Source organism: Palaemon carinicauda, chromosome 22 (assembly GCF_036898095.1).
Source record: "Palaemon carinicauda isolate YSFRI2023 chromosome 22, ASM3689809v2, whole genome shotgun sequence".
Classification (NCBI taxonomy): Eukaryota; Metazoa; Arthropoda; class Malacostraca; order Decapoda; family Palaemonidae; genus Palaemon; species Palaemon carinicauda.
This window is the reverse complement of record NC_090746.1, coordinates 35,906,212-35,924,741: the sequence shown is the minus strand read 5'-3', so window position 1 is coordinate 35,924,741 and position 18,530 is coordinate 35,906,212. Positions and strand designations below refer to the sequence as shown.

Sequence of the window (18,530 nt, the reverse complement as noted above, 5' to 3'; positions counted from 1 at the left end):
TTCGTCAGTATGGAGAAGGTTAAAAGGAGAATCACTAAGACCTGAGCTTGAATCCTGACTCTTTTCTGCAAACGCGGAAACCCAGAGCTCACAACATTAGGGGCATTAGCACATCCCTAGCATTCAAGAAAAAATACTCTGTGGCGCAGGTTCTTCAAGGGTCGTATGGAAGTGTCAGACAACCTTCGCCGCCTGTTACCTGTAAGACATAACCCACAGGAACATGGCAACGTTCTCCATCGGACCTGTGGTGGCTGCACAACAAGTGGTTTAAACCTCAAGCTCCTTGATGGACAAATAGCAGATGGTGGAGGGCAGACGTTACCCGGGATTAATTCTGGGATGAATGATGTGAGTGACTTCTTTATATCATCTTCCCCTCTTTTTGGGCACAGCATCTACAGTACTGTGAAGGCTGGACTCCTCTGTCTGCAGGTAATAACCATTTCCCTTGTGCGAGGTGGGAATTGGGTAACGTCTATGGTTTGCTCAAGGAAGTCCGAAGACTTTTGAGAATTCTTACCTAGACAAGTCACATTGTTAGTATCATACAATCACACGGGTTGCTCAGGCCGCTAATACGTGCAGCCTCCAACCAGTTGATCAGGACTTTCTCCCACCTTAGAGTGAGTGATGCCAAATAAAGAGCGAAATGGTTTGTATTAGTGACAGAATAAATGACAAATTTAAGGACTATTTGTATTTTTCCTAATGGTACAAACCTTGAGCTCTTTATGCAAATTTGTCCTGCCATCACTTATCCCTCTGCAGGTTCTGCCTACTATCAAATCTGACGAGAGGACACAGGTGTGTGTATGGGCAGGGTAGCTGGTAATTCCCCCTACCCCGTGCTAACTAGTGGTGTGGTAGTTATACCCCACTAAAAGTCTAATGGCTAGTCTTTCAGCTTTGTCAAAAGTATATTCCCTAATAAAGAGCTCAAGGTTTGTATCGTTAGGAAAAATACAAATCATTCTTAAATTTGTCATTTTATAGCCATTCTCATTCTCACTACTTTGTTCTTAACTCTCTTTAATCGAGATACACCAGCCATACTCGTCAGACACTTCATCTCGAACACATTCATTTCAATTTCTGTCTCTCCGTTGCTTTCATTCCCCGCAACTTGGATCCATACATCACAGTCGGTACAATCACTTTTTCATACAGAACTCTCTTTATATTCATTCCTAACACTTTATTCTTTACCGCTCCCTTCACTGCTCTAAACACTTGACATCCTTCATTCACTCTCTGATGTACATCTGCTTCCACTCCACCATTTGCAGCAACAGACCCCAAGTAGTTAAACTGATTTACTTCCTCAAGTAACTTTCCATTCAAACATAACATTCAACCTAGTACCACCCTCCCTTCTCGTGCATTCATAACCTTACTCTTATCCACATTAACTCTCAACTTCCCTCTCTCACATATCCTTCCCTCTCTCACACACCCTTCCAAACTCTGTCACTATTGACCCAGCTTCTCCTCCGAGTCTACAACCTATACAGTATCATCCGCAAACAACAACTGATCCACCTCCCACTCATGATCATTCATTTATCTGTTTTGATCCTTGACCAAGCACTCAAGCATTCACCTCTCTCACAACTCCATCAACAAACAAATTGAACAACCATGGTAACATCACTCATCCCTGTCTCAGCCACACTCTCACTGGAAACCACTTACTCACTCCATTTCCTATCCTAACACATGCATGTGTTACGTTCTATGTAGAAACTTCACTGCTTGCTATAAAACTGGTGCGCATCTCCTTTACCTTTGTATACACGCACGCACCCAGTCCACAGGTATCATTGACAATATACAGTAAAACATATATTATACAATCTCACCAACCATTAAAGTACAGTCACACCTCCTTTCTTTAATATCTCAGCCCTCAACCCATCCATACCAGGGGTTTTTCCTGCTCTCGTTTCTTCTAGTGCTCTCTTCACTTCCTCTCCTGTAATCTCTCTCTCTCTCTCATCTCCCATCACTGGAACCTCAACATTTACATCAGTAGTTATATCTGTCTCCCTATTATCTTCAATATTCAGCAACCTATCAAAATATGCAGCCCACTTTTTTCTTGCCTCTCCTTTCAACAACTTTCCATTTTCATCTATCACTGTCTCTTCAGTTCTCGATCCACCCTTCCTTAGTTTTTCACTTATTTCCTACTTAAGCTTCTTATTCTCTTTATACAAACGACCAAATTGCTGACCCTACCTCCAGTCAGCTGCCTTCTTTGTCTCAGCTACCTTATATTTTATTTCCACATTTTTCTCTCTATATCTTCCATACTTCTCAACACTATTACTCTGCAACCATTCATCAAATGCCATCTTTTTCTTTTCCACTTTCACCTCCACTCCCACTTTCATCTTCACTCCTTCATTCCACCATTCACTACCCTTCCTCATGCTGCCCTCAAGAATCATCTTGCCATATGCCACTTCAAACCTTTCTTGCTATTAACTTTTTATGTTTTTTTCTTCAATTTTTCAACCTTTACTACCTCCTTTTTACATCATCCCACTTGGTATCCCCACTCTTTTGCTGCAACTAATTTTCCTTCAACCAAAAACTGATCAGATATACCGTTACCCATATCCATAAAAACGTGTACAACTTTCAGTCTTCCAAACATCCTTTTTTCAATATCAAACTTACCCGATGATCATATAGCTGCATCCCTGCTGCCCGACAGAAAAAATCTACGGGAGGAATACGCCAGCGATCGCTATACAGGTGGGGGTGTACATCAACAGCGCCATCTGTCAAGTAGGTACTCAAGTACTCGATGTCAACAACGAACCAATTTTCCCTCTGTCGTGCCACAGGCAAGACCTACTAAATACGCCGTCCCTAACTGGATTTGTTTTCACAACGATTTGGTGAAGTACACTATTCCAGTTTTGAGCTTTCGCTATGCAGGGGTTTTATCTTCATTTCAAAACTTGAACTCGTTTTGGATAGATTTAATTATGGTGACGAAGAGAGTATGGACTCTCTTTCACTTTTAAATGGCCGACCCTTCCCTTAGACGGAAGTGTTGGTGACGAAGAGAGTATGGACTCTCTTTCACTTTTAAATGGCCGACCCTTCCCTTAGACGGAAGTGTGTTTAGGTTTTTGGTAATTTTGCTTAACGAATTATAGATCTATTTATTTTATATCTCTCCGCCTTTATAGGCCTCTTCGATTAACTTTCCATTTATTATAAACTTATAAAAATTAATTTTTATGTTTGTTTATATGCGACCTTTCCTAATAGTAGGCGGTCCTTTCTTGGAACCGAAGTTAATTAACATTGAGCCCGTCATATCGTATTTTCCTTTTAAGAATTTATACTTTTTAAATGTTTTTGAAAGAATTTCTTTGATAGTCTCGTACTGTTTTCAAAGATGAACTAACGTTTAGTTTAGTCTCCGCAGTTGTTGACGTTCAGAACGTTCAACATGCGCTCTATCGTTACGATAGAGAGAGAGTATTTCACGGTTTCACGTTGCAGTAAGAGTAAACCGATTCTAGCGTTTCGTTCATTCTTTCTTAGCTTAAATGGTTTTAATTCTAATAAAAGGAACTTTTTATTTGGGAAACCTTTCAGTTTTTTCCTTTAGCAAATAATATGTTTTAACGATATATAATTGGGCTCTTCTCTCAGGTTCTAAGTCAAGAGAGAAGAGAGAGAGAGATAGAGACGGAGGGAGAGAGAGGAGAATAAACGTTTCGTTCAAGCGGGTAACGTTGTTCTCGTTTTTCACTCTTCTCCCTAGTCGCTGTAGGGGAAGAAGGTAAAACGTTTCTAGAGTTTTATTCTTGTTCCCAGGCTTTATGCGGTGAGAGATTTTAAACGTAGTTTATTTGTTCTAGTGTTTAGTCTCTTTTCCAGCCACTGAATTCTTTATCTTTCATTATGTTTTTTCTGTTGCATTGTAAAACTGTTTTCGCAATTACTACCTTTTAATGAAGGATAGGATTGCGTGTTGCAGGTACAAATCACTTAAAGTTTCGATTTCAGTGAAATAAGTGCAAACAGTAAATCAAAAGTGATAAAGTGATATGCGCAAAGTGTTACAGTGTTGCGTTCGAGGGTTCGTCTGTTCGTGCCAGTTGTTCACCTAGTCCGATACCTCTTACAAGCTCCCAAGCCCAGGGGAGAAGTAATGTCGAAGGACTTATGGGTTCCACAGGCCTTGATCGACGAACAGACGTTTCCCTCGGTGGTTTCGGGTGTATCTACACACGTTGCCGACGTGATCGCCCCACCCACATAAAGACGAGAGAGCCCATTTATTCCTCGTCTGCGGAAGAGGTTTCTCGCAGAAACCATGGACCAAATCTTGCAGCTTTAAGTGCAAGTCGGTCCCTTCCGCGCAAGTCCAACGGCCTAGGTGTAGCCACTGGGTCAGTTCGGACTCGCTGCAGTCATCCGACGACTGCACACCTCCCAAGAGAGGCAAGGTGGTACCGCAACAGGCAGTAACTCCGTCTGTTGCCGCACCAGCTGTTTTAGACCCTCAGTCACAACGGACAGTAGCTCCGTTTGTTGCCGTCTTTTATAGACCCTAGTGGTCCATGCTGCAGACTATGCAGTCTCAGCTTGCTTCCTTCATGCAGGAGTATCGTGCTGAGAAGGTTGACAATGCACCTGTTAACCTACAACCTGCCACGGTTGTGCGCTCAGCAGATACTGCGGCTGCCTGCTCCCACACTCCACCTGTGAGAGCTCCACCACCGATGCGCAGTCGACCCTGCCAGACGCATGTTCATGCTGCACCCTCCGTTGACATGCGTGAGCTTCCGCATCAGCAGTGGGAAGGTGCTGTCAAGCTGCCGTGTTTTGCCGCAATGCGGCATGCTCCGCAACCCACGGCAGTCCCTCCCACGCACCAGCACTCCGCTTTTGTTGTTGCCAGCTCCCACACTCCGACTGCGGAGAAGGTTGACGATGCACCCGTTGGCCTACAGCCTACCACGGTTGTGCGCCCGGCATGGCTGCCTGCTCCCACACTCTTGTTGTGAGAGCTCCTCCACCCATGTGCAGTCGACCCTGCCAGACGTATGCTGACTCCCACAGACACACGGAGCACTCCGTTGCCGTGCGTGAGCTACCACAAGCTGCCGTGTTTTGACACGGTGTGTCAGCCTCCGCAACACACTGTGGTTACCGCCACTCGCCCGCAGCAAACTAGTCAGTCAGGAGTTGAGGCTTCCCCACACAGCTTTGGTTGTTGCCAACTCACAGACTGTCAAACAGTTACATGACGTTGCATTCTGGTCTGCTACTAATACACCAGTGCTGTATGTCCTCACGCTCCTGTTGTGGTTGACAGTTCAGTTTTTGACAGTTCACAGACTGTCAAGCAGTTTCATAACGTTGCCTTCTGGTCTGCTGCTTATGCACCAGTGAAACCCTCACTGAGATAACCTAGCTTTTCTCGGACATGGTTCGTGTAGATGAGAAAGTGCTGTTCTCCCTCCTTCTGATATTCCCTTGAGGACTCTGTCATTTGGAGAGGAGCCTTAAGCTGCTTAGCCTCCTATGGACTTTATTTAAAGCATAACATGCTTCCAGGGAGGGTAAATGGTTCCGCTTCAGTCGCTAACCCCGTCTGTTGCCACACCTGCTCCCATAGACCTTGGGCTTTGTTGCAAGACATGCAGTCCAAGCTTAGTCCTTGATAGAGGATTTTTTACGGAGAAGAACCTTCTTGCCAACAACCTTCCTACCGGTTGGTTGTACGCCCTGTTGACGCTGAGATATCCTACTCACATCCGCCAGTTGAGATGGTTCCTCCTCCGGTGCGACCCAGTGTGGGTTGCCAGTCGCACGTTGACGTTAAGCGACTCTCGGAGGTGGTTGTGGACGTTCAGTGTGTTACTAGGAAGATGTTCAACAACCAGCAGAGGTGACTTGTTGTGACGCAGTGCGGCAACCTCAGCAACCCGATAAGGGGTTGTCTGCACAACCCAGACAGTCTAGACAGTTTCGGGTTGTCGCTGTACTTCCTCGCTTCCCCATGGTTGACAGTTCACAGACTGTGCAGCAGTACCATGATCTTGTGTCCGGCTTCGTCACGCATCCACCAGTGCGACCGGATTCAGCGAGTCAGACGTTGCTCACTCCGTTGCCGTTTCCTCATCAGTTTCGGATGAGGAACCCTCTGATGAGGACATGGCTGAACAAGACGATCAACCCCCAGCCCTGCTATCCATCCAGAAGATGCTGAAGAAGGAACGCGGCCCTGTCAGGCTGTGGATGAGTCTGGTTAAGACACTGTCATCCGTGGTTCAATTGGTGTCACTTGGAAGACTACACCTCCGTCCTCTTCGGTTTCATCTAGCTCTTCACTGGAAAAGGACAAGACGCTAGAAGCGGTCTAGATCCCGGTTTCCGGAAGATAAGTCTGGTCTGACTGGATGAAAGGACTTTATCAACCTTTGATAGGGTCTTCCCCTGACTGTTCAGACTCCCAACCACGTTCTCTTCTCAGACGCATCGGACGTAGGCTGGGGTGCGACCTTAGGCGGTAGGGAATGCTCGGGATTATGGAACTCGAGTCAAAGGACAATGCATTTCAACTGCAAGAAGCTTCTGGCAGTACGTCTGACCTGGAAAAGCTTCAGGTCTCTCCTTCAAGGCAAAGTAGTGGAGGTGAACACGGTCAACTCACTGCTTTGATGTACATCTCCTAGCAAGGAGGGACCTACTCTCTGACATGGTACGAGTTCGCAAGTGACCTCCTCTCCTGTTCAACAGGTCTAGACTTTTCACTAGTAACAAGTTTCTTCCAAGGCAACTTGAATGTCTTAGCAGATTGTCTCAGTAGGAAAGGACAATAATTCCAACATATTGGACCCTCCACTAGGATGTATGCAAGAGACTTTGGGTCACCTGGGGCCAGCCAACCATAGATCTCTTCGCAACCTCGATGTCCAAGAGGCTCTCAATACTTTGCTCACCTATCCCGGACCCAGCAGTAGTTCTTTTAGATGCCTTTCTACTTGATTGGTCTCATCTAGATCTATATGCATTCTCTCCGTTCTAGATTGTCAACAAGGTACTGCAGAAGTTCGCCTCTCACGAAGGGACAAGTGGACGCTAATTGCTTCCCTCTGGCCCGCGAGAGAATAACTTACCGAGGTACTTCGATGGCTAGTAGACGTTCCCAGAACTCTTCCCCTAAGGGTGGACCTGCTACGTCTGCCACGCGTAAAGAAGGTACTCCAAGGCCTCTACGCTCTTCGTCTCACTGCCTTCAGAGTATCGAAAGACTCTCGAGAACTAGAGGTTTTTCGAAGGAGGCAACCAGAGCGATTGCTAGAGCAAGGAGAACATCCACCCTTAGTCTACCAATCGAAGTGGGAAATCTTTCGAAACTGGTGCAAGTCAGTATCCGTATCCTCGACCAGTACCTCTGTAACTCAAATAGCTGACTTTCTCTTATATCTGAGGAAAGAACGATCTCTTTCAGCTCCCACTATCAAGGGTTACAGAAGCATGTTGGCATCAGTCTTCCGTCACAGAGGCTTAGATCTTTCCAACAATATAGATCTACAGGACCTCCTTAAGTCTTTTGAGACCACGAAGGAGCGTCGTTTGGTTACTCCTGGTTGGAATTTAGACGTGGTTCTAAGATTCCTTATGTTAGACAGGTTCGAACCACTTCAATCAGCCTCCTTGAAAGATCTCACCTTTAAGACTCTTTTCCTGATATGCTTAACCACAGCTAAAAGAGTCAGTGAGATTCATGCCTTCAGCAAGAACATCGGATTCTCATCCGAAACGGCTACATGTTCTACATCTTGGTTTTCTAGCCAAACACGAGCTGCCTTCTCGGCCTTGACCAATATCGTTCGATATTCCAAACTTATCGTATGGTTGGAAATGAACTAAAAAGAGTATTATGTCCTTTAAGAGCTCTTAAGTTCTATTTTAAAACCTTTACGAGGCCCGTCTGAAGCTTTATGGTGTTCAGTTAAGAATTCATCTTTGCCTATGTCAGAGAATTCTTTATCCTATTTTTATCAGACTGTTAATACGAGAAGCTCATTCCCTTCTGAATGAGGAAGACCAAGCTTGGCTGAAGGTAAGGACACACGAAGTTAGAGCTGTCACAACTTCCGTGGCCTTTAAACAAAATAGATCTCTGCAAAATATATTCGACGCAACCTATTGGAAAAGCAAATCAGTGTTCGCGTCTTTTATCTTAAGAATGTCCAGTCTCTTTACGAGAACTGCTACACTCTGGGACCATTCGTAGCAACGAGTGCAGTAGTGGTGGGGGCTCCACCACTACAATTCCCTAATTCCAGAACCTTTTTAATCTTTCTCTTGAAATATTTTTGGGTTGTCCGGAAGGCTAAGAAGCCTTTCGCATCCTACTTGATTTGGCGGGTGGTCAAAATCATTTCTTGAGAAGCGCCTAGATTAAAGGTTTTGATGAGGACCTTTAGTATGGGTTACAACCCTTCATACTTCAGCTCCTAGGAGTCGCTCAGCATCCTATGAGGATCGCGAGGCTCAGTAAGGAAGACGTACTTAAAAAGGCAGAGTAATTGTTCAAGTCGTCTTCCTTACCAGGTACTTATTTATTTTATGCTTGTTATTTTGAATAACTGCTAAAATAAAATACGGAATACTTAGCTCATAATGATGTCAACTTGTTATGCTGGTCTCTACCCACCCCCCTGGGTGTGAATCAGCTATATGATCATCGGGTAAGTTTGATATTGAAAAATGTTATTTTCCTTAGTAAAATAAATTTTTGAATATACTTACCCAATGATCATAAATTAAAGGACCCACCCTTCCTCCCCAATAGAGAACCAGTGGGACAGAGGAGAAAATTGGTTCGTTGTTGACATCGAGTACTTGAGTACCTACTTGACAGATGGCGCTGTTGATGTACACCCCCACCTGTATAGCGATCGCTGGCGTATTCCTCCCGTAGATTTTTTCTGTCGGGCAGCAGGGATGCAGCTATATGATCATCGGGTAAGTATATTCAAAAATTTATTTTACTAAGGAAAATAACATTTCTCACTTACACACATGCATGTACGCACGTTTCCAATATGCTCTCATAGTTTTGCCTTTTTGTGCTTGTGAGTAAAAATTGTTTATTGCTGACTACCAGTCAGCCACCGGGTGGTTACCACTGGGTGGTGATGTGTAGTGTGATGCCACTGTCAGTGTGTTATCAGACCATGACTCTCATGTGGCAATATGAAAGAACTGTTGGCAAGAAGTAGAGGGAGTTAGCTGTACTGTATCTCTACTTTCTCTACCAACCCCTTCTTCCTCACTTTATTCTCTTTATCATTCACCTATTTCTTGGGAAGACGTCTTTCTTGTCTCTTAACCATCATTGGACAAAGACAGATCAAAACTGTAATGAGAAAACTCATTGATATCAATGAAGGAAAACTTAGGATCCCAGAGAAGAGGCAAGAATACGTAAATATCACGAATTACGTTCCTACGCCTACTCAAGAAGAGATATTATGCTTAGGTCTTATTGCCACTACATAACCTAACCAGTACCAACTGACAAGAGAATGGAAATCGAGCTCCTCCTTGACACCATCCAAGAAAATGAACGTAGAAGTGCCCTACGGACGACTGATGCCCTCCAACCCCTACTCTTGGCAGACTCTCTCACTGACTGTGGCCAACACCGGAGTGGGATTGTCACGAAGGAGATGAGAGATGCTGCCAAGGCTCTTAGAATGCAAGAAGGCATCACTGTACACTGTGCAGATAAAACTGCAGCCTTCGTTCTCATAAATACAGAGGAGTACCATGAAAAATTAGATATGATTTTGGCTGATACCTCAAAATTTGAATGCTTGTCCCAAAACCCCAAAGAGGATATAAAGAGGGAAGCAAACCGGATTATACAAGCCATCAATGCTGCCACCAACGCCATCCATATGCCACCTATTTCAGGTGATTTTGGGCTGGGCTACTTATACGGAAATGTAAAAACACACAAGCAAGGGAACCCTTTTCGGCCTATTATCAGCCAGTGCACTGCCCCTACATACCACCTTGCAAAGAGATGAACGCCCTTCTCACACCCTATATTCTCAATAAATATTGTGTGACATCATCAGCAGAATTCCTGGAAAAACTGAAAAATTCTATATGTGACGGAGTTATTGCCTCCATGGATGTCGAGTCTCTATTTACTAACGTTCCTGTGAGTGAAACAATAGACTTCATAATGGACCGAGTTTATAGGGATACAACTACACCCACTCTCAACGTCCCCGAGGCCTCTCTCCGTGCATTATTAGAAATATGCTCCAAGAAAGCCCCTTTTACTACACATAAGGGCCACATATATAGTCAGAAGGGTGGCGTCGCTATGGGGTCCCTTTTAGGCATCCTGTTTGCAATTTTTATATGGGAATAGTCGAGGAGAGAGTTTTTCAAAAAATCAGCAAACCAGACCTCTATGTGCGCTACATTGACGATACTTTCGTAAAAGTGGCCATTCTGGAGTGCATAGAAGAACTTTGATGCATTTTCGAGGAATGCAGCTCCCTCAGGTTCATCCTCGAGCACAGCTTCCAAGGACGTCTCCCCTTCCTTGATGTCCTTGTAGAGACAAACAATACTAGCTTCAATACCTCCGTGTATGTGAAACCAACGAATCTTGGCCTACGTCTAAATGGTGACAGCGAGTGCCCTAGTCGTTACAAAACTGCCACCATCAAGGCTTTTGTTCAGAGAGCCATTTCTCATCGTTCTTCGTGGAGAGGCACCTATGAGGAATAGACAGTACTAATAAAATTCTAGTGAATAATGGCCTTTCAAATAAGGAAATTTGGCAGATTAAGAAAGAGATTGAAAATGGTACAAGAACGAAGGCCCTGATAATACCAACACCCACGCCAAAATGAATCTTTACAATAAAGGATTTATGAGCTCAAACTACCAAGAAGACGAAAAGACTATGACAAATATAATGAAAAACAACGTTTTTGCCCCGGCAGAGGATAACGAAATTAACCTCATAATTTATTACCAATCCGCAAAAACACGAGACTTAATAATGAAAAACAACCTTGCCCCCGCCATGTAAAATGATTTTAAGAAGACCAACGTAGTGTACCGATATAAATACCCTGTCCAGGAATGTCCTGGCACCTACATCGGGATGACGACGATGCGTCTAAGAGATTATCTTACCACGTGCAACAAGGCGCAATAAAAATGCATTGCCTCCAAACACATAACTACAAGATAACAAGGGAGCATATAGTAAAAAAATGTCACCATCATTGGCAGTGCCCCTGACAGGAGACGTCTCAAGGTAATGGAAGCTCTTTTCATTCAACAAGAAAGACCTGACCTCAACAGCACGCCAGAGGGAACCTTATTGCCAATGTGTATAAGGTCCATCACCAACAATAGTCCAGGAAATTACGACCATAACAGGACTGACAGAGCCGGAGGCCAAAACATGGATTATCTCCAGACACGACCAGTTCCTTAATCCCACCAAGCCTGCTGGCTAGCCAGAGGCCACTACCTCTCAGGAATAATAATAATAATAATAATGATAATAATAATAATAATAATAATAATAATAATAATAATACAAAGGATAGTATAGCTGAATGTATGCCAAACCCATTGGTCATCTTACGACAGGTATTACATTCTCCGACATTTCCCCTACATAGGAAGACAGGTTCATCCATGTCCAAGTGCCAAGTTGTACAATGTTGAGCCTGGCTTGGCTCTGGAAATTTAATTATTATTATTATTATTATTATTATTATTATTATTGGAAAAGCAGGATGCTGTAAGCAAAAAGGCTCCAACAGGGAAAAATAGCCCTGTGAGGAAAGTCAATAAGGAAATGAATAAACTACTGTATATGAGAATTATTGAGCAATTGAAATATTTTAAGAACAATAACATCATTAAAACAGGTCTTTCATGTATAAATTATATAAAGAGACTTATATATCAGCCTGTTCAACATAAAGAATAATTGATACAGGTTTGAACTTTTGAAGTTCTATCGATTCAACTACCCAATTAGGAAGTCATATGGCAACTTGGTCACAGCTGAAATAAAACTTCTAGAATACTGTGTATTGAGCCTCGTGTGAAGAAGGCATGCCTAGTGTTATGAACAGGGGATTACTGTCTGGGAAGATTGAATATAAAGGATAGGCAGTATTATGAAAAATCTTATGCAACATGCATGACGAACTAATTGAACGATGGTGTGAGAGATTAATATATAGATCCGGAATAAAAAATTTGATAAACTTTAAGTGTCAAGAAACACAAATGAATTCATAAATATAGTTCAAATATTTTTCTGGAAACGGGATAAGTCAGAGGCGAATCTGAATTTCAAACTTCCTTATATTTGAATGAAAATTTCACAACTTTATTCTTGAGCACTTTAACAATTTTCTAAGTTACTTAAAATTTTGCAAAGCGTCCTTAAAACATTTTAAATCAAAACTACAAGTGCTCTTACACTCAAAAGGTTACATCATAATTTTCTAGGGCGAGACTACAGCTATGAGACGAAGTATTTATTACCTAAAGAAAAATCATAACTTCACATATAATTTCTTATTTTAAAGAGTCCTTGAACAACGGAGCGACACGAACCCTTTCTGTGACAATGACTCCCTCATACTGCCGCTAGGTGTGGCTCTCCCGCAAGACGTGGTCATTTGGCGTCCGGGGGCAGGTGCCACCTTTCCTAGGGGCATCGAGGTAGTAGTCCGTTCTGTTACTAGCCGGAAGTTCTCCTGGATGTACTTTGTGTCCTCCCTGCAGCTTTCCCACACAAACTGTAAGAACAAAGAGATGACAACAAAACGTCTTTGTCAACAGAATGAGAAGGCAACAGAATCCTGTCGCCGGTGGAAGCTGAGGTAGCATGTGTTCCCAAGCAAAGCCAGCAAGCAGAGGTCGTTCACATGACCCCAAAAGGGGGTTTCAAGAATTTGTTACGAGACATAAGTTCTAGTCCATCAAATCAAGAGGAAAATCAGCAGCTGAAAACTGGGCGGTTAATAGTGCTCAAAACAAGGTAGAATGAAGAAATTAAAACACATCTTCAAAATAGATTTATTACCAAAAATCTTACAATTTGTGCAATTGAAGAAGAGACAGACCTAATGTGTTTCTCAAAAGAAAATTTACTGTCAAGATTCACACCTAAAATTTTAAAAGTCGTACAATGTTAAAGAAACATTGTCAATGCTGAGATCTGGATGTTGAGTAGCCACTGTCCTTGACCTACTTACAATCATACTTTGAGTTTTGTTTGGATTCAACTTTATGCCCCATGATTTGCACCATGCACTAATTTTAGCGAGATCTGTATTAAGGGATTCAGCAACCCCAGTTCTACATTCAGGAGATGGAAGTGATGCAAAGAGAGTAGCAGCATCTGCATACGTAATGAGCTTGTTTTCTAGGCGAAACCACATGACATTTGTATATATTATGAAAAGTAATGGGCCAAGAACACCACTCTGAGGAACACCAGATATTACATTCCTATACTCACTATGGTGCCCATCAACAACAACTCTTTGCAATCTATTACTTATAAATTCAATAATTATGCTAGGAAAGACCCACCCACTCCCAACTGTTTGAGTTTGAAAACAAGGGCCTCATGATTAACACTGTCAAAGGCAGCACTAAAATCAAGGCCAATCATACTAACTTCCTGACCACATAGGGATTTCTGTACAGCATTGGAGATTGTAAGAAGGGGATTACATAATCTAAGGCCTTTACGAAAGCCAAATAGCTATCTAGGGAACAGATGGTTACCTTCAGTAAACCTATTTATTTGCCAAAAGACGCTCAAAAGCTTTAGATAATATGGGAGTTATGAAAATTGTATGATAATCAGCTGGACTTGAGCTAGCATAGCATAACTGAATTTACATAATGGAATAACATTACCCATTATCCAACAAGTGCTAAGAGAACCTCATCTTGCTAACTTATGCAAAATAATCTGCAGTCTTTATAAAAAACAAAAGAAAAATACCATTTGGGTCTACTCCTCCATACGCATCAAGGACCATCAAGAGAGCTTTAATTTCTCAATATCAAAAAGCTAAACTAGTTAGTTTAGTCTCAGGAAAACAGGAATGAAGATCAAGATTTTTTTTCTCTGCTTACTATCAAACACATCAGCCAAAAGGGTTGCCTTTTCCTTTGGATAGTGTGTAACAAAGCAATCTGGTTTAAATGAAGGAGGAACTGTTGCATCTACACCAAAGAGTGCATATTTAAGGGTAGGCCACCACTTATGTTCCTGGGTTGTATCAGAAAGGATTTCTTGTATGGCTAAATTGTATTCCTTGTTAATGGAAGCATAAACTCTCAGAGAAAAAGCTCTAAACTGAGTATAGTTATTCCAAGTCAAATCTGATCTGTTACCCTTCCAAAGATTATAGGCCTTCTGCTTTTCCAATTAAGCATGTCTACAATCATCATTGTCTTTCACTCATTATCTTAGCACATGAGAAGAGATAAGCCTATCAATTATGTTGACTAAGTTTTCATTGAAAGAAACAACAGGCTCCACTCTATTATACAATTATGACCAATTCAAGCCAAAAAGATAACTCAAAATCCTATGCCAGTCTGCTTGAGGTTTTATATAAATCTTACATGAGTATGGCACATCTAGGACAGGCTGCTTATTCTTTACTACTAATGAGTACAAAATCAAGGCAAGATCAGAAGTCCCAACTGGAGAACCAACCTTACTTGTTATAACACCGGGGCAGTTGGTGTATATGAGGTCGAAGCAGTTACCAAACCTGTGAGTAGCTTCACTTATGATTTTCTCACAGCCTGATTCAGAGGCAAAGTCCAAAGCTCTTAAGTCATGGCAATCAGTAGCAGATACATAGTTTAACCACTCCCTATGGTGAGCATTTAAATCACCAACAAAGACAAAAGAGGCCCTTCTATCATTTTCTTGTATCATAGCCATAACTGTAAGAAGACAATTGAAGATAGAATCATCCATGTCTGGATTCCGATGGATTGAACACAAATAGAAGTTGTTATGCCTGCTACAAACTTTATTACCTGAATCTCATGACATCCACATTAATAGCAGGACTTATGAGATGCAAGGTACTCAGTTCTAAAATACACTGCCATTCCCTTGGCCTTTTGAATGGCATCCCATTTAAAAATCATTGGCTTCTTAAAATCAGTCATAAGGAGCTCAGATAAGTGCGTCATAATAAAAACCAAAATTTCTGAGCACAAAAGAATATCCTACTGTCTGGACACAACTGTAATGTTTTGCATATATGCATGCAGACCACTATTATTGCAATATAGTACAATAGCTAACACTGACAAAATGTAAGATGTACTGGTCCCATATTTTGCTCTATGTCTCCAGATAGGATAAGAATAAATGACAATAAAAAAGATTCATCATACATTCTTGAAAACTAAACTAACAATAATGATAACAAAACCAATATTTACAGAAATATAAATAAAGTGATTGATGACACCCATCGACTATAGGAAAAAAGTCGGAAAAATTGGTCAACATGTCAGAGCCAATACACCATGCAGGGTTAAATATTCTCCAGGATAACCACTCCAACTGAAGAGAGGATAGTAAGGATGGTTTTGAAAAGAAAGAGAAACAGATAAGGAAAACACACACTCTTGATAAACCTCCAGGGCATCCATGGCGCTTCTATTCAGCCTGCCCAACACAACATTTCAAAAACACGAGGAAAAAAAGAAATGAGACAGTGTACTCAAGTGGACCCTCAAGTAAGAGAACTAACCCAAGACACTGGAAGACCATGGTACAGAGGCTATGGCACTACACAAGACAAAGAACAATGGATCAATTTTGGAGTGTCATTCTCTTAGAAGAGCTGCTTACCATAGCTAAAGAGTCTCTTCTACCCTTGCCTAGATGAAATTAGCCACTTAAAAATTTTAGTACAGTAGTTAATCTCTTGAGTGGAGAAGAATTGTTTTGGTAATCTCAGTGTTGTCAAATGTATGAGGATACAGAAGAATGTGTAAACAATAGACCAGACTATTCTGTGTATGTGTAGAGAAAGGAAGAATACGGCATAATCAGAGAGAGGGGTCTAATGTAGTACTGTCTAGCCAGTCAAAGGACCCAATAATTCTCTAGCGGTAATATCTCAGTGTGTGGCTTGTGCCCTGCCCAACCTACTAACTATCCCAATGAATGGCTGTAGAGAGGTTGCTGGAGTCATCTTCCTCGCTTCCTTACAGGAAAGAGAAGAACCTCCCAGTTTTGATTCTAGATGACTTTCACCAATGATTGATCCTATTTTAAAAGGCCAAAATGTGTGTTTATTCATATGAACAAGTAACAAATTTTAGAGGTCTTTTGTATTTTTCCTTGCAATACAAACCTGAGTCCTCTAAATTCCAATTTTCACCTCAACCATTCCTCAGTCCTAGGGCTAATAAAGGTAACTAGACTGTGACAGTTTGATGGGGGGTTTTCCCTTGTTCCACCTGTCGCTAAATATTTATCCCATTGACAAATCAGTAGGCCTTTCAGCATGCGCTGAAGACTTCTACAGTATTTTAAAGGACTTGGTTTGTTTAGCTACGAGAAGTGATTTTTTTTTTTTTAATTTGATTTTGCTTTATTTGAATAGATATAATTTTATGTAATTATTTATAATAACCTTAGAATATGAATTTGTCCTTTTAAACTGTGATTTTTTCAGATAATTGGTGATGCTTTACCTCTTGTGTTGGCTGGCCATCCTCATGATGTTGAATGTATGTGTACTAATGGAGTGCTGTTAGTGTCATCATGTTTAGCTGGCATTATTCGAGTTTGGGATCCAAGTACTGGGGAATGTGTAGCTAGTATTAATAGACATAGGTAAGTTTTTCATATTTTGTGACTATTGTACAGTACATTAATCTCCAAGTTATAAATTATGAGAGTAATAGATTTGTATGTTTTTACAAAGTTGTTATACAGTGGAAAGCGCATTTACTCCTATGTTTTTACATTCTAAAGAAGACTTGATATATACAGATTTACAAAATATTGATTACTTTGTGGGAAGAACTGCAATCCTTTTGTCCAAAGATTCATTGTTTAGAAGAGTATATCGGGGATAAGGGAAGAACCAGACAGAAGTTTGACATTCTTGAGAATCCTCTATTGGGCAAAGGAGGTAAATTAACTATTTCCCAGGTTTATTAAAAGCAAAGGGAAGATCATTGCACATAACCATTAACAACATATTTTGTAACTGATCTATACATTCCTTAATATAGAAAATTATCTATTGTTAGATATTTTAATTTGATCACTAAATCATATATCAGAACTCCTAGGATGCTCTCAAATGATATTTATAGTCGGGTCCCGAATTATGCATGGCCCTGCATAAATGGAAAATCGCATTTTTCGAAAAAACATAACATGAATAATTCCATTGGGGCCATGGTAAACAGAAACTTTTCTATTCAAGTGCGTTTACCACCCATTTACATTTCTTTCTATGTACTATACTGTATTTTTTCTAATATTAAATTATTCTTATAAATCGATAAAACATTTAAAATGTTTTAAAGTTTTAATAACTTGAAAAAGGTTAAAATTAAAACTAGGAAGAATGTAAATACCGTATATTTCCCCGTATAACACAACCTAAAATTAGTAGTAATTTTAATGACTTTGTCATTTCTATTTTATAAGACAACTAGTGAATACCAAAACCATCACTATAGACTAGCTTTTGTTTTATCATTGTAAATCAAAAATTAACGAAATATAGGCGATTTTATATCATGCGTTTCCTAACCACGCCAAAAAGCACACCATCAAAATCGGAATCCGTTGTTTTGTATACGTTCATCTCTGATCATAGCGAAGTAACGAATGCCTTTACACATAAGTGTCTTGGTTACTTTTTGCAGCAACATCTACCTTACCAAATATTGATTATATGAGGATTTTGTTATTACCTATGTTGGTTTACTGAATTTTTTTCAGAACTTTGAAATAAATGAAATGAAAGCAATTTATATGATGTTTTTTTCGTAAACACACCGCCTAAAACAAAAACCTTCTGTTTGTTTACTGTACGCTCCATTGTCGATCATAATGAACAAACGAACGCATTAAACACAAATGATCAAGGTGATAACTAATGATATTAACCCTTTTACCCCCAGGCTATTTGGAACTTTCCAACCCTTAACCCCCAGGGGTTATTTTTTTTCAAGCCCTTTGCAGTATATAATTTTTTAAATTGCTCTAACAGCCTTAATTTTCGTCATAGAGAGGTCAGGTTGGTCTCATTCTCTTGGAAAATGCCTGAAGTTTCTCAAAAAATTATAAAAAATATGCAAAAAAAAATTATAAATAGCAGTTTTTTGCAAGGACGTACCGGTACGTCCATGGGGGTAAAGGGGTGTGTTTTGTGGAAGGTACCAGTACGTCCTTTGGG

At 41.0% G+C, this 18,530-nt stretch overlaps 1 protein-coding gene across 4 annotated transcripts in view; it reads left to right on the top strand.

Moving 5' to 3' along the window:
* Positions 1 to 18,530, top strand: part of SCAP (SREBP cleavage activating protein) — a 305,057-nt gene that overhangs the window by 157,734 nt on the left and 128,793 nt on the right. For all 4 annotated transcript variants that reach the window (XM_068346119.1, XM_068346120.1, XM_068346122.1 and 1 more), the window contains exon 9: positions 16,788 to 16,948. In XM_068346119.1, coding sequence (XP_068202220.1) covers positions 16,788 to 16,948 — 161 coding nt within the window. The remainder of the gene's footprint in view (positions 1 to 16,787; positions 16,949 to 18,530) is intronic.